This window comes from Trachemys scripta, chromosome 13 (genome assembly GCF_013100865.1).
Source record: "Trachemys scripta elegans isolate TJP31775 chromosome 13, CAS_Tse_1.0, whole genome shotgun sequence".
NCBI classification, from domain to species: Eukaryota; Metazoa; Chordata; order Testudines; family Emydidae; genus Trachemys; species Trachemys scripta.
Window position 1 is genome coordinate 18,749,451 of NC_048310.1, and position 23,714 is coordinate 18,773,164.

At 43.3% G+C, this 23,714-nt stretch overlaps 1 protein-coding gene across 1 annotated transcript in view; it reads left to right on the forward strand.

The window, feature by feature from the left end:
* The first annotated feature begins 2,411 nt into the window (after positions 1-2,411).
* Positions 2,412-23,714, forward strand: part of BEAN1 (brain expressed associated with NEDD4 1) — a 106,202-nt gene continuing 84,899 nt past the window's right edge. Inside the window, exons 1-3 of the mRNA XM_034788364.1 lie at positions 2,412-2,738; positions 3,967-4,041; positions 19,926-20,060. Coding sequence (XP_034644255.1) covers positions 2,708-2,738; positions 3,967-4,041; positions 19,926-20,060 — 241 coding nt within the window. The 5' untranslated portion in view covers positions 2,412-2,707. The remainder of the gene's footprint in view (positions 2,739-3,966; positions 4,042-19,925; positions 20,061-23,714) is intronic.

Sequence of the window (23,714 nt, forward strand, 5' to 3'; positions counted from 1 at the left end):
AGATTTTTTTTTTTTTTTTTAAGTATTCAGCTCAATAAGGAACTGTCCTAGTCAACATTTTCTATGGCTTCTCCTTCACTCAAACCTATTAATTCCTCTAAGTGACAGTGGTCTACAGACCTGGGGAGCAGAAACTCCCAAAGAGTTTCAAAGACAGAGCCCTGAGGCTAGACAATCTGTTTTTCAGAAGTACTTAGCACTGAGCAGTTTCCCTCTGAAGTCAAGGGGAGCAGCTGCATACTCAGCACTTTAACAAATCTGGTAGTTTATTTAAATGCCTAATGTGGACCGAGAAACCTAAATTTGGCTCTCATACTTTTGAATAACCTTGGCTAGAGTTAGCATTTTCTGCAAGACAAAGCACTAATGCTGATGTCCTGGTTAACAGGGGTACATCACCAAAACGGGCATAAAGTCCACCTACCCAGAGTTGCTCTTGGAGTTTAAAGTGGATAAATTATTATTAATATCTTACCCTAAACTGTTGTAGAGTTTTAATGTGCACTGTTAAACAACTATTCATTTTTGCCCCTGAAGTAGCTATATTTTATTGCTAGGTGAAGCAGTTCCTATATTAGGCATATAGTTTGTGAAACACTTTGCAATCTATCTGGATGAAAGACACTTCGGATTTGTATAAACAGCATCTGGGAGTATGCATCCCAGCCCAAGTAGATAAAATATGCACTAGCTTGGGTATGTACCCAGGTGTAACAGGGCATAGAATTACTAAAGCAGATGTGTTTACTACAGTATATATTCTAGAACAGGGGTCGGCAACATTTGGCACGCGGCTTGCCAGGGTAAACACCCTGGTGGGCCGGGCCAGTTTATTTACCTGCTGACGCGGCAGGTTTGGACGATCGCGTCCCCCACTGGCCGCGGTTCACCGTCCCGGGCCAATGGGAAGCGGCGCGGGCGAGCAATGTGCTGGCTGTGGCTTCTCGCTGCCCCCATTGGGCCGGGACGGCGAACCGCGGCCAGTGGGAGCCACGATTGGCCGGGGACGGCGAACCGCGGCCAGTGGGAGCCACGATTGGCCGAACCTGCTGCGTCAGCAGGTAAATAAACTGGCCCGGCCCACCAGGGTTCTTACCCTGGCAAGCCGCGTGCCAAACATTGCCGACCCCTGTTCTAGAACTTATTACAGCCCCACTTTAAATGTCTCTTGTATTGGGGCTTCTCTGCTTGCACGGGGAGACTTTTCTATGATCCAATAGATCTCACCATTAGAAAGTGTTTTGTTTTTTGCTGCTATTCAGCCTAAATTTGTTCTTCCTTCATTTAATCCAGTTACTCTCATATTCCCTTGCACCACCCAAACAATTCCTTTCCCTCCTTGGTGTTTACTTATTTCCACAGTTATGCCCCTTTTAGCTGATTTTTAGTCAATAATAAATAAAGTAGGACCAGTGTCTACCCCTATGTTTATACAGCACTTATCAGAGTGGACCCTGGTTGGATTCATAACTGTTCAGGCTTCTGGGTTATCAATAAAAACAGAAGAATGGCCATATTAAGTCAGACCAAAGGTCCATCTAGCCCAGTATCCTGTATTCTGAAGAGGCTTCAGAGGGAATTAACAGAACAGAGCAATATCAAGTGATCCCTCCTGTGTTGTCCAATCCCAGCTTCTGGCAGTTGGTGGTTTAGGGACACCGGGAACATGGGGTTGCACCCCTGACTATCAATGGATCCATCCTCCATGTATCTAGTTCTTTTTTGAACACAGTTATACCTTTGGCTTTCACAAGTTACATCCCCTGGCAACGATTTCCACAGGTTGACCATGCGTTCAGCACCTTCTCAGAGCAAGAAAATCACAGAGTATTTACAAACAAAGCAGAACCTTTTCAACCCTGTCCTCACTACCCCCTCCCCCAAAGTGACAGTGAGAGCAGGAGGGAAGGCAAAAGGGAAACACGGAGAGCGAAGTGATGTTCTCCCCCCACACACACACCCTCAAAAAAATGTTCTCCAAGTAACCCCTAGCCCAAGGCTGGGTCTCATCAGCACGAGGGGAGGGAAGGGAACAAAAAGCAAGCACTGGTGCCGGAGGAAGCTATTTGCACCCCAAACCAGGGAGCCAAACTCTAAGAGGCGCTCAGCACCCCCGGTGCCTTTGAGGATTAGCTGGAGGATGACCAGCCCTTCGCTGTTACACGCCCCGCCTGGCGCTGGGCAAGTCACCGCCGCACTCCGCCTCCGGTACCGTGCGACCTTCCCGGAGGACGAGCGCTGCGCGGGGTGATCTGGCAGCCCCCGGGGGCCCCGCTCCGCCGCGCGGCTCGCTCGCGCTCCCTTCCCCGCGCAGCGGCTGCTCTTGCCCTGGCCCTGCGGGATCCCGGGCTCCGCCGCCCGGCAGGACAGCGGCTCCGCGGGCCGGCAGCGAGCACCAGCCCCCCCCCCGCGCGGCTGGCACCGCCCCCCTTCCCCCGCGCGCCGGCAGGGGGGTGACAGCGATGGCCCCCGGCCATTGGGAGGGACCCGCCGCCGCCTGCTGGCCCCTGCCGGGCTGAGGTCACTCGCCGCCCGCCCGCAGACTCCATGGGTGCCTGGTCCCCGCCGGGCCGCCTGCTGCTGCTCCGGCCCGCCAGACCCGAGAAGGCGGCGGGGAGCGTCAGCGCCTGGGAGCCGCGCTCGCCTCTTCCCCCGCCGCTGCTGCTGCTCCGCCGCCCATGAGCCCCGCGAGCTGCCGCCGAGGCGCATGGAGAGCGCGGCCGCCTGTGTGTGCTCGGGTAAGGGATGGGGGCGCTGTGCCCTGGGGCTGCCCCTCGCCCCAGCCCTCCACGGGGGTCACCGCCCTGCAGAGGCATCGCCACGCACGGGGTGAAACCCACTCTCCGCCCAGCTCCACAGCCCCGGGCTGCACCAGGGGCCAGCACGGCCCCGCCTAGGCACAGCGCGCACGGCAGCTCAGAGCCCAGGGCCGGCCGGCAGGGTTAGTTCAGGCTGGGGCGTTCTGCGGCCGACGGGGAGGGAGGAATAGGCGCTGGGATGTGCGGCGTGTCGGTGGCTCCTGCCCCCCACCCATCATTCGGGTACAGTATCAGCGTGCAGGTTTGATGGGGGAAGTTTGAGAGGTGTTAGTTACTCATCCAAAAAAAAAAAAAAGTGTTAAACACAGGGTCGCTGCTCCGTTAATTTAAGGGGCTATGCGCCTTTAACGAGAACTGCAGAGTGGGCTGTTTCTCTCTTACTAGATAAGGGGACAAGATTAGAAATATTTACATGCTCGCCCTCTCCAGCTGTTTTATAAGTATTAAAGTTAAGTATAGAGGGGGGTAAAGACTTAATATAAAAATAATTTAAGCTCTAAAGCTGTTCATTATATCCAATTTTTAAAAAAATCTAGTAATTCTGGTTTTCTATGTAACAATATAGAATCTGAATTATCTTCCTAAAAAGACATCTTTTATGATTTAGGCTACTTTTTTGTGTGTGGATTTTGTTGCCTATACAATGTACACTTGTATTTTATTTAAATTTAAGTCTTTAAAGTAGTTAATATTTAAAATAGTGGGAAATTTTGTATACATTCCAGGATACATTTTACTATTCCAGCCCCACTTTGGCACACAGCTAGTTTATGTAAGCAAGTTAGGATGGCATTATTTTGCCTTGCCAGGGTAGGTGCCCATTTCAGTAATTGATGAAATGCTTAACAATAATAATTAGCCTATTTGCATGACATTGTTGTCTAAACATGGCTTTTTGGAATCCTTGAGGCACTGAAGTCTTGTATAATAGCACTTCCTAAAATAGACTGATTCCTAGGAAATTCGAAGCAACAACTCATTTTATTTACACATGGAAACTGCATCTGTTGTGGATTCACAATCTGAAATATACAGCTCTGTCACTAGAGAGTGGGTGCACTTTAGCAACAAATTGTGTCATCAAATGACATCTGGCTCTGAAACAAAACTGCTATTAAGGACTTTTTTTTTTTATTTCCCTCCTTAGTTCTTTTCTTACATCTTCCTCTCATCTCTGGAAGCTCCATCCACATTGGAATAGGCAACAATTATTCCAGTCTCTGTAAGTAAATCCTTTTTTTAAAAAACTGCTTTCATGGCATGCTTGCAGTCATGTACAGTTGTACAAATATTATATTTACAGTCTTCTAGAAGATAAGGTATCAATCCAGTAAAGAGCAAATAGCATTCTGCCTAAGAAAACAATTGTGTTAACAGAACTGTGCCATTATTTAAAGGTCCCCTTTATTTAATGGTCAAATCCTGCAATCCTTACTCAGGCAAAAACCTCATTGAAGTCAGGGAAATTTGCCTGAGAACAAAGCCTGTAAAATTGTTACTTTTAAAGTCTCAAATTCTTTAGATATATTTGCCTTCTTTCCTGCTATTTAAACATCTTTGATTTGCAATCTGGCTAGGTGGACATTAAGCTGCCCATGGTTTCAGAAATTCCACACCATTTTTGACAGTTACTGTCAGAAGAGAAGGGTCTACAAAATGACAATTAAAATTAATCAGAATTTAGGATGTTCATTTTGTTTGGGATTTTTTTTTGGGGTAGTCATGAAAAATCTTAATAGGGAATATTAACTTTAAGGCCCTAAAATCTAGCACGGACTTCAATGGGAATCCAGATGGATGTAGAAGTCCATGCTAACAGGTTCTGATATGGATCAGGACCCTACTAAGCAAAGAAAAGTGAAGATAAAGATATATGAAGGATGACTAAGACATTTTTTCCACAGAGGAAGTATTGCTGAAATAATGTAAATAGATTAACTCTTCCATAACAAAAACAAGAACTGGACCCTCATCGTAGTAAGAATAATTCAGGTTAGGTCTGAAGTTTGAGAGAGACAATGGGCAAATTCTGCTTTCAGTTACATAGGTGTAAATACAGAGAGTGGAACTACTCCACATTTAGGGCCTGGAAACACTACGAACCTTAGAGCATGCTACCCTGAACAGTGAGCTCAGTGGGACTACAGTAAGAAGAGTTGTTCTTGTTAATATTTGCAGATTGGGCCCTGCTGCAACAGAGAGCAGAATTTGACCCATAAAGCTGATTACTTGCCAAATCTAAAGAGATCAAAGTGGCTGACTTTCAGAGTTTAATTAGGTATTTGCTATAACTTCAGTTTGGCTTTGAACTGGAACGCCTAGCAAAAACATGCCAGACTAGGGCTCTAAAGCAAATTCAAGAAGGCAGATATTGACTGAACATTGCTGATGATGATATTGTCAACCACCATCACCCAAATGTCAGATTTTTTTAAAAAGGGGGAAGGGCTTCCAACAGTGGCCTTCCAAAAGATATGGACAACTATAAAAGCTCATCTTATTAAAGCTACTAAATGGCTGCTTAAGAAAACAGGACTGATAACAAAAAAAACATCCAATGTCATGGGGAACCTGTGGCCATAACAAACTAATTATAACATGTACTTGCTTCTGTATTTGAGTAAGTACTGTTTAGTCATTTTCTAACAAATCTTTTTCATTCGGCTAACTGTGCATGAGATTCACAGTTCAAGTACATAGCACTAGTCTACCTATATGATCCAGATCTGTTAAACTTTTGGGGTCCCTGTCACACTTTCCATCCATTCCTCATCCCCACATTCCTTGATATTCCCCCTCTCAAAGTAGTTTCTTCATCCCTGTTCTCCCCCAGAGATTTTTTCCTACTCCCTCCCCCGGCAGGATTCCTTCACGTTCCCCTCCCTTGTCCCTCCAAACTCCATCTCCATCACTCCAGAAGAAAAATGTATTTGTCTGCGTTTTACTGCATTAGATCCCTGCATACTGGTAGGCCTTGATCCCAGAGTTACAGCAAAAAAAGTGTTGCAGCAGTGTAGAAGGAATTAAAATTCCTGGCCATGCAAATCACAGATACCCATGCTGTAATGACTATTGAAATTCATGCTTGAGATAAACCACACATGTGCAATGCACCATTTTCTAATGACACTGAGGATAAAATCCCAGTCAAGAGAGATTTAAGAATAGCTTTTGAATAGAACTTCATACTTGTGAAAGTTGCCAGACTGGCAGCCCTGGAGACGGAGGTCTTCTGTATATCCATATAGCAAGTACAGCACAGATAGTGACAATGCAGGCTTCTTCCCCGTTCTCCCATCAACCCCTTGCATTAGGCAATTGTTGGCTGGTGTACAAGAGAGCATGTCTAGAGTACCTTGTGTGCCCGTGGAATCTAGGCTAGCAGAGGGTCCTAATGCAATGGGGCTGATGGAGTCAGCATATTTTAGAGCAGCCCCGGTGTTGTTCTGTCTTTAAGCCAACTTTGTTTCCCCTCCCACCTTTGCACAAAGGATCATGCACGAGCAGAGTTCAGCCAGACTCTGCACCTTGGTAATTGCTTTTAATTAAAATAATGGTTGTAATGAGAATTGTAAAACTCTTCTGTACCTAACTTATGTAATTAGAGATGGCCAAACCAGAAATTCAGACTATGGCCAGTCTAATGCTTCTGCCTGGTGCAACATCCACGGGGTTGCTACTCACCCTCCTGAGCAGGTGGGTGGGAGGGAGTAGTCTTGACTCTACTTCCTAACAAAATATTGGTGAAAATTTTGTGCATGTGAGAAAATATTGGATTTGTCATAGCCAAAAACTTTCATTGGGAAAGTTCTCAGGTCCAGGATGCAATCTCTGGTCAAAACCAGAACAGGAGAGCCAGCCCCCAACCTCCAGAATAACCAATAGTTTGGTGGTCAAGAGCTCAGAGATTAGATTAAAATTCAGGAGTATGACTGGGTGAAGCATTTGACTTGAATTGCACATTAACAGGGATGATAGAAAGCCTTCCATCAACAACAAAAAATAGTCTAAAACCTATTTTTCTGTCAAATGAAAGTTTTTCCACAAACTGTTTGCTTTCTGCCCAAAGTTTCAAGTTTTCAATTAAAAAGTTTGCCATCTGAAAAGAAGAAGTTTGGTTTTTCAATAAAAAGACCAATGCTTTTCTACTGAAGACATTGGATGGAAATGAGGGGGAAAATTCTAACCAGTTCTACAAATAACTTTAAATAGTTTCAGTTCAGTTTGCAGTCGTGAACCTCAGCCCCAGGCTCTTGATAGTTAGGTGAACATGGGCCAAAGTTGTTCACATAGCTAAGCAAGCAGGACACAGTCTTCCAAGCTAGCTTTCCTCCCCTCAAGTCACTGCCTCTTTTACTTCCCAGTGACCCCCTCTGAAGAAATAATTTAAAAGCAGGCAGCGATACATGTGCAGTTGTATAGCTAGTTTGCAGATGCAATTCAGCTTATGAATGCAAGTCAAAAGGCCAAAGTGACAGGTGTTAATCAGGATAAATGCATGCACAAGTTAGGCAGGTAGGAGGACAGGCCTGATTTCAAAACAATTCTTTGATTGCCTCATCTTGAACTTCGCAGGTTTTGAAAACTTGCCCTTAAAAGAATTAGCTTCAAAAACGTGAAGGGACACATTCAGAAATTCTGTAGCTTTGTCCCCTGGGACATGAAGATGAAACCAGCAAAGGGCAAGGCCATTTAAAAAAAAAAGAAAACAGAAAAAAAGACGCTACTGAGAAAATTCTGCAGAATATCCTGCCCCTAATCCTCCATATCCTTGAATAGACATTCAGGAGACCATCGCCTCAGTGCTCCACTTGAGTCCCCACACACACAGAGCAGCAGCACAGCTGGCTTCAGGCTGTGTTGTCATTGACTACAGGGCTGCCAGCTGTGCTCTGACTCCATGAAGAGGATGAAGGTTGAATAAGCATTAACTCATGAACAACCAAATCCTTATCAAGCAAACAAAATAGTCACTCTGCAGCCATGACTGCAGGCTCAGCTTCTGTTCCTAGTGACAAATCCTGCTTCTTCCCATCCCTCCAGCCTCTGTGGGCCCTCCTCCATAGTAAAATTGGTGCAGTCCCCCTGCCCAGGAATCAAGGAGCCTGACAGAAGCACAGGGCTCCCTGTGCTCCAGCTCAAAGATTAACTTGGGGATACATCTGAGAGGGGCCTGTGGATCAATGGTTTCATGGATCCAGTGGCTATTGTACACTATTTAAGCAGTCACAGGAAGAGCAGAGGTTGCTGCAAGTCTCTGCATTCTTATCTCCGTGCACAATGGATGGTGGAAATGCATAGGTGACTGAATCACCAAACAGATCCACCAGTACCAGCCATTTCCAGCCTCCACTCATCCAAGGATCCCTATGGAACTGTGCTGCCAGGAGGAGCAGGCCACCTGTGTATGTTCCCAAATCCTGCCCCACTCTCCATGCAAAACAAAGCCACCCCACAGCAGAAATCATCCATGCCCACAGAAGTGAGGAGGAATGCAGGTTTTGCCATACGTGAGCTGCAATAACTAATCTGCAATGGATGGGGTCACTCAGAGCAACTGCTCCCTATGCGCCTCGATTGAAACCCCTTTTTACAGGTGGATGTTTTGCAAAGAGACTTGAGATAGTTATACAAAGAAAGGGATTTTGTACCTTTCCTGCTCACATACTACCCTGCACCTCTCCACAGTTTTCCTACAGTTTGTTCCCCCTTGCCATACTGCATGTTATAAGGGAGCATATGGCAGGGGGCTTCCTGACTTGTGAAATAAGGACATCCCTTTAGGGATACAAGGAGCAGAGACTCCATCTTTATCCTTTGCCTTAGGAGACAAAGGAACCAAGTGATTTCATCTCTGATGGATCTTGGGCAGCCTGGCCAGACAAAGCTAGAAAGGAGACCGTGGGTGAGAGAAACCATCTTGAACAAAGACTGCATCTTGCTAGATTTAGTTTGTCTTTTATCTATTTGCTTGTAACTATTTCTACCTTTATCCCTGCTAATTGGTATCACTTAGCCTATGTCCTTTTGTTAATCAACTTGTTATAAACCAACTCAGTGCTGTGCTTAAAGAGAAGTGTGTATTTGCCTCAGTTAAAGAGACAGTAAATTACAGCTTACATTTAAGAGGGCAATGAATTTAATATCTTCATGAATGATCAGTGACAGGAGCTGTGCATTGCAGAGGAACAGTTGAGAAACTGAGGCTGGAATTCACAGATTTTTTACCTGCTAGGTAAGGTATGGTCAGAAGAGCCTTAAGGAGTTTGCTGGTGAGGATGGTACACTGGGGTGGCTGGGAGCCGACAGTCTGACCTCTAGCAAGGTTCGCTGTTGCGGAGGCAGAGGGGTAGTAGCGGCTCACAGCTTTGGTTGTCCCCAGCAGCATGTTACATGCCCAAAGAAGAGACCCTTTATAATGTATCCACTTTTTTTGGGGGTAGGTGGGGGCTTTTTCCCTGTCTTTGTCAGATCTTATTTCCTATTTCACAGAAGGAATGGACTGGAACTGTCTTCTCTGTGAGGGATGTGTACGAAGCCTCATGCCCACTCCCTTTGTGGGAAGCCTTTCTGTGGCCCCACAACAGGCCCTTTGCTTTGTGGAGAGCAGAAGTTGCTCACTCCCTCTCCCCTGGGAGCAAAGCACTCTGAAGAGGGATAGAAAAAGGCGGGGTCATTCCCCTCTCCTTACATACAAATCCATGGGGCTTGGCCAGCACACTTGGAGGAACACTCTGCACCATCCTATTGCCTGATACAGAGAACACATGGAACATCCCTGGGGGAGACGCAGGCATGCTCTCTCCAGTATTCCTCCTGGGCAGGGTACCAATGGTGGTTGTTGCAGTGCCCCCCATTCGCCCCCTGGGCTCCAGTGTTTTGACAGGATGGTTGCATCCCCAGAGTGCTTGTAATCCAAGTTCAGCCTGTCAAACACGTCCTTCACCCACTACTGAGAAGTTAGAGCCCTTCCATATTATATATATATATATATATATATATATATACACACACACATACACATATACATATACATATACACACACACACACACACACCCCATTCATTTGCCCTCCTATCATTTTCATTTCAGTCACTATTGGGTTAATGTCTCCTGAAATCAGGGTTCCCTTTTCCAGCTATTGTCATCCTGCCTGCAGGTTCTTAGCAGTTTTCCTAGAATCTCTTTTGACTGTTTCTAGCCTACATTTCAGTCTGGATTGCCTGTGTTATAAGAGCAAGATGTTATTCTTTCCAGGGGCCAGAAAGCTCCAGGCACAGAGGAGTCTGTACAGAAATGCAGATTTCCCCTGACCCTGCAGGTTTGGAGGTGATTGCATTTCCAGCCCACCCACTTAACAGTTTTGTCAGAGATGCTGGCACATGTATGCTGCATAGCTTAAGGACGGGGTGTGGGGGAGAAAAAGCTGCTGTTGCCAGGGTTCAGTATTCTCTTCAGAATACAGGACAAAGCAGCATGGAATCAGGATAAACCTAGGGAGGGCAATTTTCCCCTCCATTATCTGCACATCATTGTTAGTGTAGGGAGTAGTGGCCAACACTGATTTCATAATGGCATCTGCTGGAGGCAATGGGAATTCCTCTGTTGAGTTGCAATACATGAAGTTCTTCAGGAGTTCTGAGAGGCTACGAAGATTGTGGGTCAAATGAAGCTCAGAAGGTTCTTTAATGGCTGAAATAGAGACTGGGATACTAGGGGCTAACAGAGCAAGCACAGGATTGGAATAGGCATCTAGAGTGCTGTGGGTGAGGGACTAGATTGAGAGAAAAGCCAAGCTGAGGTGGGGGGGTCGGAGTGATTTGAGAGAGAATGAGAATGGCACAGAAGATTCAGAAAAAGATCCATAATTATGATTTGCAGCAGATGAGCTGAGAACAGAGACAGGACAATATTGGATGGAATGCAAGGAAAATAAGCAATAGTCAAGGGCGGGAAGCAGTGGGGCATGATACAGAGGATAAGGGATTTTGTAGATATGAAAAATAAAAGTAAGGGCGGACATGCTAACTCTTGCCAGCTCTTGTTTTCATACATCTCTAGCACCTCCTACCACGACTTCTAGGCAGGGAGGGAACATGCACACTGGGAAACTGGGTGTGTGACTATCAGTGGCTGCTTTTTAAAGGGTTATTTCCCCTCCCCCCCACACACACACACACACACACAAGTGAGAGTCCTATAAATATCCTGCAGTTGAGCACCCACTCCCAAACCTTTGAGAGTTTTTGCTCCTTATTTGTCTCCCTTGTAGCTTCTCTCTGTAATATTTCCTTTTAACCTCATTGGGCTTCTTACGCCTCACTATCTACTTTTTCCTTGTAATTATATTGCTAGCATGGAAGTATGTAAATAATGGGGAAGAGGATGGGAACATCTCTGCTGAAGACTGACATGCTCTCATACTGTACCTCCCTTTGTTTGCCAGAAGTCCCGCACTGGGGCCTATTGGCATGCTGCTCCTTCCCCTCTGGTTTCCCAGTGAATACATTTCCAAGGTTGGTGTGAATCCTAGCACCGCCGATGAAGTGCCCCACTAGCCTCACATACCATATGTGGGAAGTGCTGTAAGACAGTTCCCAAAGCATCTCATTTGTGTTTCTGCACAGGATTTTCAAAATAGCTGGATTATTAGTTGTGCTTGGAGAGTTACGAAAGGGTGGGAGGTTTAGTTCAGATAAGTGCTCTAAAACTCGGATGCTTATCCCGGTCTCTTGAGTCTGCCAAATTCATCGTAAGGGCAAGCTTTCTTGCGATTGCTCCAGTCAGACCAAAAATGCCTTCCACTGTTGGCCCCAGACAGAACCAATAAGTGCAGAGATGTGCAAAAAAAAAAGCAAAGTTATGCTTTAGGAAGTCAGACTTTTTACAACCTACACAGCACCAGTTTGATTTATTTGCAAAGGGTAAAGTTCCTTCTTATTTTTGATTCCTGAATGAGCTATGCCCAACACTTAGATAGCAGACACTAAGGATTGAACCAGGGACCTCCAGAGCTAAAAGCTTGGAATCTCCACAGCTTCAGCTATAAGCCCAGGCTGTTAAATGAAGAGCTGCAACAAACCTCTAAGTTCCATGAACTTGGAACAGAGGTGAACACATGACACACCAACTAGATTGTTACATTAACACTTGACATTTAGTGCCCAATCCTAAAGCACTTAAGGCTAAAAATCTCATTGAGCTTTGCTTTAGGATTGGGTCCTTCAGTCTTTACCTTTAGACTTTTAAGTATAGTTTGATAGTAGGCCTTCATCGTGATTTACTGTTTGGATTGCAGTAACAGCCAAAGCTGCCCTCCCCCAAGCAGGATCATGCCCCATTACACTAGCTGCTGTACAAACATGTAGTTAGAGACAATTTAAGACATCCCAAAAAGGAGAAAAAAAGTCCATTAAAAAAGAAAAATCATTGCACAGAAATCCCAACCCCTGCTCCCTACAGGGGCAGGGATTAGAGAGCATGCAGAAGGCACCAGGACTTTGGATTTACAAACCCATCCCATCCCCATGGATCCTAGCACATCAGCACAGAATGCTTTCCTCTCCATGCCCTGCCCTTATCCCTTCTTCTACAGGCAGCATGGTCAGGCCTGTTGCCATGGCCTCTCTATTCTGCAACTGAACCCAACCCCTGCAGTGCAAGTGAGCAATAGAATCCATGGATGACCAGTTAATGCTATCAGTCTATCATAGGTATTGCTAGGGCATCCATGACCATAGCATCTAGTCACCAGATGCAGTAATTAGTCGTATATTTGTCCAAAGTGGCATCCAAAGTGACCTATGTTCAGTCTGAAATGCAGTGCCAGCAGCCCAGCCAGTGCTCTGTAATGGAGAACTCAATCCCTTCTGCAACAAAAACCATCAACTCGTTTAGGATAATGTCTTTGCTGTTTTAGCCTTCATCATTTTGAAGAGTATGTTAGTACAGTTTAACAATCCAATTCCTTAAACTAAACAAATGTGCAAAAATCAAATGTTCCCTTGGAAAGGAAACCAAGATGTTAAATAAGATTGACACAGCAGTTACAATACATTCATTCTATTGTGTGCCAGAGCACAAGCTGTGTGGTATGTTACTTAATGTCATGCCCTGATTGGAAGCCCTCAATACCCAGGAAGAGCAGAACATCAGTATGCTTTTGTCCTGCTGTCTATCACAACCCCTTTTTCCCTTGGCAAACTTTATATTTTACAGGACAATTTAATGGAGATTGAGCAGATACAGAAAAAACTAGAATAGTTTTTAAAAAGGGCAAACGATTCCTAGTTAAAATACCTGAGTGGAGACATTATGGGGTCCTGATCCCACTCCCATTATCCAGTTTGAGAAATGCAATCCAAATCTGAACTTCCCTGATGTTTGGGGAATCTTTAGATCTGGAGTCCTGATTCAACAGTTTGTAGACAGAAAGGGCCCAGTTGCCAAGTTCACTGAATCAAGTCCCTAACATGGATCTGATGTGTTACTCCTCTATGCCAGTGTCTTACTGTTTATTTCAATGGATTTATACCGGTACCAAAAAAAAAAAAAAGAAAGAAAGGTGGAATAATGCAGTGGTGAGTCAATAATGCAAGTTCCTACAACTGGAACTTCCTCAAAGCTCAGGGTATGAGATCTGAGGTTTTGGTACCAGCAGCACATAGATAGAAACAGGAGTAAGGAAATCTGGTTTGGGTTTCCACGTATCAAGCTCTTATCTTCTTCTTTAGCCAAAGACTGCATAATGCAACTCAGGAGTGGGGTGTAAAAGTGGCATTTAGCTACCTGGCCAATGCTGGAATAGTTGTGTGCTGGACAGTACTCCAATGAAAGGCTGCTCTAAATGCCAACAGTGCAAAGGGGCTTGGGATCTCTGAGGTGCAGGAAGCCCTCAGGTACTAACCCTATCCTCCAGCCACAAGAGTTCTTATACTATCTCTGCATCCCTAGAGGATTCCATCTATACTGGTGAGACCCTCCCATCACTGGCTACAGTGCCAGAACACAGCTGAAAGTCAGGGCCATGATTTTAAATCCGATAGTGTTCCTTTAACTATGGACATGCTGGGGTTATGTAGAAAGCCAACCTCAGATTCTGCTGATGAGTAATCAGCACATTTTCAGACTCAGCTGGTTGATACCAAAGCAAGTACACAAATCAGATATAATCCAATTAGTCATTTGAATAAAAGGGAATTTTATGGTAATTGCATCATCCATTTATGTATTCTTCTCAAGATATACAAAATACAGTTCTTATTTTAATAGCATAGAATAGTTTTTCAACTTTTGGGTAGATCTTCTACATCCCAGTTGTCAATTTGACACACACTTATTAACAACTGAAAGTTATTCCAATCCTGGGAAGTTCAGTGTTTACGCTAACCTTTAGACTGACAGTCCAGATTAGTCAACTTCTGGGTTTCAAATAGAGCTATAGGAAATACCAGTTATTTCCCCCCACAACCAAATCAGATGGTAACAACTCATTCACTACCAGCCGGGGATGAATTTTTACAAGGCACCCAAGGCTAAAAGGTTTTATAGGCCTTGTATAGGGTACTTAAGTTAAAGGGACAGTTGAGTGCAGCACAGAACTCTCAGACCAGGAGAGGTGGGAAGGGGTCACTATCTAAGTTATGGCAGCTATGCTACCAAGAACTCCCGTAGTGCTATGGACTGAGCTGGCCTAGTGTCTGCACTGGGAGAATTGTAGCAAAGTATTTCAAGAGAATGTGTCAATTTTGCTAAATTTTCTATGGAAAGTTTCAAAATAGAGTATTTAATTTCAGCTCCAGTTTTTACTAATATATAATTATTGTAAATACTGCCTGGCACCTCTGGAAAAAGCTGTTTTCTGATCATGCATCAGTAGGGAGATTCACTTAATTTATGCAAGTTTGTGCCAAGATAGAAACATCAACTGAGAAAGCAATTTGTTGCTCACACCACACATTAGGTCATGTACAAAGTCAGATTGGTCTTCAATTTGGATCAGATTCACTGGCTACCCAATAATCAAAGCCAAAAGCCACCCCTTGCTGAAACAAATACAGTGCTTGAACCCAAAATATCAAAATCAATATTGAATCACCTATATTGTTTAATAAATTTCAAAGACACCCTATGATTACATTAGTGTATAGAGGCCAGATCCTCAACTAAAGCAAAGTGGGGTAGCATCAGTGGTGCTACACTGATTTGAATGCTGAATTCTAGGACCTTTTGTAATCAGATGCACCAAGTACTGCATGAATTTGCATTGTTTCTGAGTCTGCCACCACTGGAATAAAAATGTGAATAAGAATCTGAGTGACACCTAGCATATGACTAGTGAAGTCACTGTCAAGAAGCATTGCACCTCTCCAGAGTACTATGTACTGGCAATTGGACATTTTTATTACACCTTTCTGCTTACAGTCTATGTTTCAGAAAGGAAAATGCCTTTGGGAATTAGAATCCATTCAGTTAGCATATTAAAATATGGTGTTTCCATGCTCAGAGTGTTAAGTATATATACACTGTCCTTGTATTCTATCCACACAAATGTTGGCTACTCACAGTCAGCAATACATTAATCAAGGTCACTATTACTTGGTAATTAGCTATGATGTAAATTGTACCAAGCTGATTCCTTTTCAGAGGGAAGGCAGTAAACATGGTGGGGGGAGTAAGATCCATTGTTTGGATTTGCACTGAGCACAAAGCTATTCAATGCATATCACTTCTCTCAGGATTTACCACCCCTTTTTATGACACCATTTAATATTTTCCCTATTTAAATGAAAAACATTTAAATGACTTAGGGCTAAAAGGGCCCCAATACAATCATCTAGTCTGGCCTCCTGTGTAACATAGGCCACAGAATTTCACTCAGTGATTCCTGCATGCGAGGATAGGTCAGATGCGAGATCAAATTTCAAAATACTAAGAAAGGACTGGGTTCTGCAACACGATGCCCAGCTGAAATCTCTGCTCTAGTGCTGGCTCCAGGTAGCCAAGAGAAAGATTAATACAACTGTACAAAAAAAAAAAAAGCCAGAAATACAGGAGAGGACTACAGTGCCCAGGAATGGAAATGGCTGTTTGCCAGATGTCAAGAAACAAGACCAATCCACCAATTTTGGTGGCATAATTTCATCTAAGACTGTACTTAGAGTGCTGTATTTTTAATCAAGACCCTTGTGACTTCAGAAGACACATGAAATTAAGTGAACTGGGTAAAAAAAATTGATTATAATGAAAGTTCAGCATCTCCAGGTTTCTTGTCACTAAGATTATTCTAATAGACAGTCACCCTTCTATGCCCAACTATCACTGGATTGCTGGAGTAACTCTGTCTTCAGTGGAGTTCCCCCAGTATAAGTGAGAACAGAATTTAGCCCCTTACCCATATTTTGTCCTCAAACAGTGCCTTCACCTCCCCCCCCCCCACTACTAGATAAATTGCAGCAATAGAAGCCCCTTGGAGTGGGTAGGCTGCCTCTGCTGTTTGGAGACAGTGTCTCCTATTGTAGATTGACTATAAACCAACCTTTAGAAGAGTCAGTTTTGCCTGCCCTTTTAGGTGTCACCGGCCTTCACTGCTTCTCAGGACAAGGAAGCTCATTTTGCCCATACCATTCCTTATAGCTCACAAGCCTAAGAGCTCTCCTCTCCTCTCCATTATACCACAGTTCAGTTTGTAATAGCATCTTTCATATGCACTGTATCCCAAACGACTAATAGCCAAAAGAAAGACATTTAGAACTTCTCCCTTGCCTATACAGTGGCTATATTTTCAGGTGACATTTGCCATCAAGCAGAGAATCTTTGTAGTGTAGGTGCAAGATTGCAGTTCCTGACTGTGGAACAGCTGAGGCCAATGCATCAACAGCTGTAAAACTATTGGAGTTATAGAAAGGAACTTAGTGTTGGACAATTGGAAGTGAAGCAGTGAAGGACAGTGAAACCTGTTGGGCTGGAACAAGGTCAGAATGTTTAAAAAAAAAATAGGACATCTTAAAACTAGATCTTGAAATAAATGGGGAGCCTGTGGAATAATGCTGTAGGAGTGTGTGTGCATGTACACACCTTTAGTATTTAAGAGTAATTTTGTTAGCATTTTCCCTGACCTGCTCAGAACATCTGCATGCAAGTTTTTCTGAGCTTAGACCTGTATGAAGTCAATGGATCTGATCTCTTCCACCAAGGGTGGAATGGATCCTGTAGGTTCCATTAGCCTGCCTTCACTTTTAAAGTATTTTAGTTCCTTCAGAAAAAAAAAATCTTTAAAAAGCTTTTAGATTGCAGTGAATTCTCTATTTGGGAAATGCCCAGGTTCCCAAAGTTCATGTTTCGAGTACCTGCCACAAGTACTGTAGCTGTTCAGAAAACATTATCCAAGATGTGCTAGAATTGCAAAACAAAGTTCGATTACTACCCTGTAGATGGAAGCACTGCCAGGTTACAAGTGTATGGGCTAATACATATAGTAAAAGTGTGCTTTCAATGCTGGTGCTATTTATAAATGCATTTGTGGGGTCTGACATTTTCCACTGGAGCAGCTGTGTGGAGAATTGGAAATCATGAACAATTACTCTTAACTGCAGGGTTTTCCGGCTATGAAAGCTGACACAAAGGCTCTGAATTAAGAATATTGGAGAACAAACAAAAGTCTTTAGTCAGAATGACTTTGTTTGGCTGGATGCCAGTCTGCACCCTGTTTTTTCTGTTCCTTTGCTTCTAGGATCTGGTATTATCTGACTTATTTGGTGTGGTGTTAAAGCTGGTGTTATACAAGTGACTTGAATTCAGTTTTAGGGTATAGGATAGGCACCAAAAGTGTAGAAGTAAACTATTGGTTTTCTATTCCTAGTGCTCTTCATTACTAAACATCAGAATCCTACTATTTAATTCAGTTAGCAGTAGAGCTATAATGGACACCAGTTAAGTGGTAAATAAGGTGCCTCTTCTCCAGTTGTTAAAACTTTTGCCAAAGCATGTACATTACTTACACCTTTCAGAAATTCTCCTCTCATCTTCAATGAAAACAACATGACCAGCTGTACTACTGAAGCTGGATTTATTTTTTGCACAAGTTCTGAATTGTATGCACATTCATCTTGATTTCTGTGAATCTATTTGTGCTCCACAAATATTGAATGAACAGTCTGGACAGATTATAAACTCAAACCATTCTCTTCAGCACCATTTGCAGGGTGTGCCTGGTAATCTACATGACAGTGTTGTTTCTCTTTCCCAATTGGAAGAGTAACATTTCAAAAACAGGAGAATAAGTAAGGATGAATAGTAAATATTTTCCCCTGCACATGGGTACAAACATTAATTTTGCATACAAACACGGATATGAAGAGCACCTGCTCCCCAGACAGTGGTGTGAGCAAGTGTCTAATTCAAGTGCTTGTTTAGGAGTATCCATAAAAACGGTCACATTGAAGAGATAAACATGTAGTTGTATTCACTGCTTCTGCAATAGCCGCTCCGCTCTAGTTACACAACTCAGAACATTCAGACTTGGGATGCATGACTCTGTTCAGCGACAATAAATGCTGACCCCAACTTTTACTCATTTCTTCACCTGAACGCCACATGACTAATTTCTTATCATTCAGAATTGTTGGGGTCCTATTAGCCAAATTTCTGCTTCTTCATAGTGATTGGAAACAAAGGCTTTGTCTGCACCTAAAACTAAAGGTCAACCTAGCTTCACACAGGACTGTGAAAAGTGTCTTGCACTGTGGAACAGATAGGTCGACCTAACTCCCACTGTAGATGCAGCTAGGTCAACAGAAGACTTCTTCCCTTAACCTACCTACCACCTCTCAAGGGGTGGATTAACTACAACCAAAAAACCCTTCCATTGCTGTAGCAAGAGTCTACACTATAGCAGCAGAGCTGCTGTGCCCCAACTGTGCTGCTGAAGCATTTGTAGGGGAGACATGCCCGGAGTTATTCTCGCCCCCTCACATCGAGATGATCGGGTGAGGAACTTAACAGGACCATCAGTTGTGTCATTGGGAAACAAAGTTAACCTTTCCCCTACATATGCAGATGTGGGGTGGTTAGCTATTAAACACCTCCTCTAGGATCAGAGATGGTCTTGAGGAGTGAGTGGATTCTTCTTCATTCTTCCCCACTACACATATGGTAGGAGAAAAAGATCTCAGCATGCTCAAATGTAAGGGCAAGTCAGACCCTGCTCTGTCCTAACAACCTCCAAACCCAAACGTGAATTATGCTCTAATATTTGTCCAAATGCACATTTTTCTGATGTTTACGGTGTTCAGCCCACACACTAGGAGATTCAGTTCCCATCCTTACTTTTCAAACTAGAAAGGGGTTTGAGATGTTCCCATCCATGGCTACCTCAGTCCAGCCCTTCATGATCCTGGAAGTTAAAATAGCTCTAAGTTGATCCTCTTTTCTGTCATCCCTTTTGCATACAGACTAGGACAAACTGCAGGTAAGTTTTCAAAAACACTCATGTCCCATTTTCAGACTTGACTTAACCTAAGTACCTACACTTTTGAAAATTTTACCTTCTGTGATTTGTTGGGCACATTTTCCCGGTGTGCAATCCTTCATAGGTCTACAGCACTGTATAAATGATTAACGATATACCAAGCTTTTGTCAGAGTCGGAGGCCCGCCCTTTTGCTATCTGACAAACAGACAAATCTGTTTTCACTCTCACCGGGCTTTTAGGGCTGGTCCACACTAACCCACCAGTTCGAACTAAGATACGCAACTTCAGCTACGTGAATAACGTAGCTGAAGTCGAAGTACCTTAGTTCGAACTACAAAGCACTTACCGCGGGTCCACACGTGGCAGGCAGGCTCCCCCGTCGACTCCGCGTACTCCTCTAGCGGAGCAGGAGTACTGGTGTCGACGGCGAGCACTTCCGGGATTGATTTATCGCGTCTAGACAAGACGCGATAAATCGATCCCAGAAGATCGATTGGTTACCGCCGAACCCGGAGGTAAGTATAGACGTACCCTAAGAGACAGCAAAGAGGATGGACTTTCAGAAGAGCTGTGGCATTGTGCAGCAGTCATTTCCTACTTCAGTAACAGTCATCCATTGTTTCTCTTCCTTTCAGATGAAGACGGCATTCTGCCCTGTAAAAAAGAAGAACTACAGTGTGGCAACGGACTCTGCCTCCTGAACTGGCTGCGCTGTCACTACAAGAAGGACTGTGGCAGAGACTATATGTCCATCAAACTAACATGCTCAAGTGAGTTACCCTTCAATTTCCTCCATGGGACTGTCAATACACCTTCCTGTTGAATCATTTTCCACAGACTGCACTTCGCATTAGATTTGTTCCGAGTTTGATGCTGCATTAATATGGGTGCTTGGTGGGCTTATTTATGTTTAAGTCCCTTGTTTATATTGCATGTGGATTTCAAGCAGAATACTAGCAAAAGGTAGTGTGAAGGGATGATTTAGCTCTGCTCAATGTATTTAGCTAATGTATCATGAAAGGTGCTGCAACCAAATGCCAGTTTTAAAAAGGGAGTATAATCCAAAAGCTGAGAATACTTAAGTAGCCAGTCATCAGTGCTGGAACCTATTAAACACTGGCAGCTATGGAGAAAAAAAAATCAATATCAAGGAGCAACTGCAGGCTAGATTCTCTGCATTTGGAATTGTTAATGCAAAGTAACAATCCAACTGTCAGCAGGTTAAAACAATGTTGGAAGGAACAGAAAGAATTACTGTAAAAGCAAAGACGTCAAATGTATTCAAAGGATTGATTTCTGCAGCCAGTGTATGTAGGGGAAAGTGTTGTTCTGGCAGTGACTAAGCAATGCCTCGAGTACTTTTTATGAATTGATAATGCAAGTTTTATGAAAAGTAGTATGTTGCAATTTCGGTGATACCTATTTACTAGTATATGGGTGATTAACAGCTTCAGCCTAGTCTGTTCCCTTGATTTTTGTTCTCGCCTTGCTAAACTGCTAATTTCAAACTATAGGAGTTTGAACTTCAGTTTAATATTTATATCCTGTTGCCATAAAAACTTGCTGGAAGGAAAGTTGTCAGAACCCTATTCCACAAAGTGTAAATGGAACTGAGGGTGCACTATTGTCCTTAATTACTAGCTAGAAATGTCTATTGACCTCATTTTCTCAGTTAACACAACCTCATGCACACAAGCATATAGCTTCAAGTTTGAGGAACAACAAGGAACCAGAGTTATACGAGGGACAAAAATCCTACAGCCAGCAGCAATGCACGTAAAGTGGAGTTGAAAGCATTCATACAACACAAGTACTGTAGTAATATAGTCCCTAATCCAAAGGCAATTAGACTCTGTGAGCTTTAGGTCAAGCCCATGGAACACAGGAAGTGTGTGTTTATAATTAAGCATTTCATAATGGCCAGAACTACTGTGTTGTTTAGAAGGATGCAAGAGATCTGGGCTTGCTGGGACCTCGGTTTCTCACCTGTCAACTTAGTGGATCTAAGGAGCTATAGTAAAATGATGCACAAATGTTCAAGGGTAATTATGAGAGCCACTCACTGCCCAAATATCCCTGCCATCTGTGCCACAAATTCTGGAGGAGACTGCTTGCCAGACCTTGTACCTGTAAGAAAAGCCCCACAAAACATCTAAAGGAGTGGGGGGGAGGGAAGAAGATCTATACAATATTCACATCTTGGAGCTAAAGGTTTGACCTGGCTTTTTGGGTTTTAATAAAAACCCCTTTATCTTCAGATAGCCATGGCAATTAAAAAAAAAATCTTAGATGCTTGACAAGGGGGAACTAGCCAGTCCGTTTCTGCAAGCCAAATCTGAATATGTATTATAGTGCCTTCAGAACCTTTTAAAACTTTTCTGCAAAATGAAGTATTTCAGCAATTGCATGTTATTTCAAGGTGTACTTAATAAAAGCAGAATTAAAGCAACTGACTACTTAAGTCTCAAGTATCGAATAAATACCAAGCAACATGGGGTACTTCTCCAATATATAGGATTTTCCAAATTTGTTTGCAAAGCTATCAATTCAATACTAAAATACAGCCTAGAAAACATGCTGATCAACAAAACAGTTAATCAGAGTCACATTTTAGCATTTCTTCTGTAACAAGCTCAGAGGAACCAATGCCCCATAAAACAGATCATGTATAAATAAATAGTCACAGAAGTGTGTGGTAGAGGCCTATACAAATCAAAACTTGTGACAAGAAGTATTCACTATATTTCCATGGAAAGACTGATTTTCTGTTTGCAGCTAGACTTGAGTGCAGGGTGGCACAGTAAGGGAGGGGTGTCCAATCTACAGGCCCATGGGCCTTACACAGCCCACCAGAGCATTTCATAAGGCCCACAGCCTGCTTCAAACACAATATACCAAATGGCGGATGTTAGCATTGTGTTCTCTTTACGTGCCCCCACCCCCCATTTTCTATAATTCTGATACACATTTTATGCACTGGTTTCTTTATTTGTTTTTAAAAAACAATACTATATATAGCAACAGCCTATCTAAATACATATGAAACAAGCTGAACTTCAAATATAAATCGATACAGAGGACTCTAAATCTTATTAAAATCAGTAAAAGCACAAGGTTGGGCTTAGTACACAGGAGGACCACAAACCTAAGGTTGAGCACCACTTCAGTAAGGAACTAGTATCTGTTATTTCCCAATAGTCTCAAAACAAAAGCAAAGAACAGTTTTATATAAAGCAATTGCCATATAAGGCATTTCTGCCAGTTTAAGAAGGTGTTGCTAATACCAAGGACTGTTAAAATACCAGCACTACAGCGAGATAGGAAGCCTGTATGAACTTGAACTAGCATGCTACTTATGCCCACCTAACACCACCCCAAACAGTATTGCCCCAAAAATCTCAGTGACTTGGGAAGATGGAAAGCAATGACTATTGTTCAAGCCCTGACAGATTTTCAGATATGGGCACCACCTATAGCAGGGACCCATATCTGAAAATTTAACCAGGTGTGCAACACAAACAACCATACACACACCACGCAATTGGACAGAATAAAAAAAATTTGCCTGAAGGTCTTCCAGCTGGTTAGCCTTTCGATTTAATACTATATAACTGCATTCTGTGTACACTTTATTGCTATAACGTGCAAGAGCGGATCTATTTGCGTCACATGGAATGTGTTACCTATGGATTCTTCTCCCAACAGATCTTAAGTCCTATGTCTACATGGTTATCTGGGTTTTTACATGGCACTCATCACTTTTGCATCTGATCATACAGTACAATCAGTAATAACTGTCAGACAATGATTTTACCTTAGCACAAGGGCACTTAAAATAAAAACCTCCCTTATTGAGCTGGGTAACCCATTACTTCCAACACTATACCTGAGGAGGCAGCAAAGTTGCACCCGATATAGAAATTGCTCACAGGAAGGATGTTCTCATAAATAAAAAAGGCGCTGCTCATGTCAGCTTCCTTTTCCAGCTTATTTACAACGTTTTCTCCTCACGGCTCTGCTTTTCAACACCTTTTTCCTCAGGTTTCTGTGGGGTATTTTAGACAGGTGTGCTAAAAATTGGCATTATGGGGTCCTGGTTCAGCCTAGGTCTCACGTTAGGAAGTCTTTTGGGGGTAAACTAGGTGAATACTCAGCCCAGACTTCTTTTGCATAACCTAATTCCACATGCACACCCTTTCTATACACAGTGGTGCCTGCTTACATTAGCTGTTTCATCCCTTCCCATGTAGTGTGTATTTGTGGTGCATCTGCTCACATTCTGTACAAACCCTTATTTATTTCAGTGGTATTTTAGACAGTTATTTACAGAGGACTCCAGTTCTCTAATCTATAATTCAACACATCTCAAATACCATGCACAGCTTGAGGCTGCATCAGATATGCTGGGTTGCCCCAAAATCAAA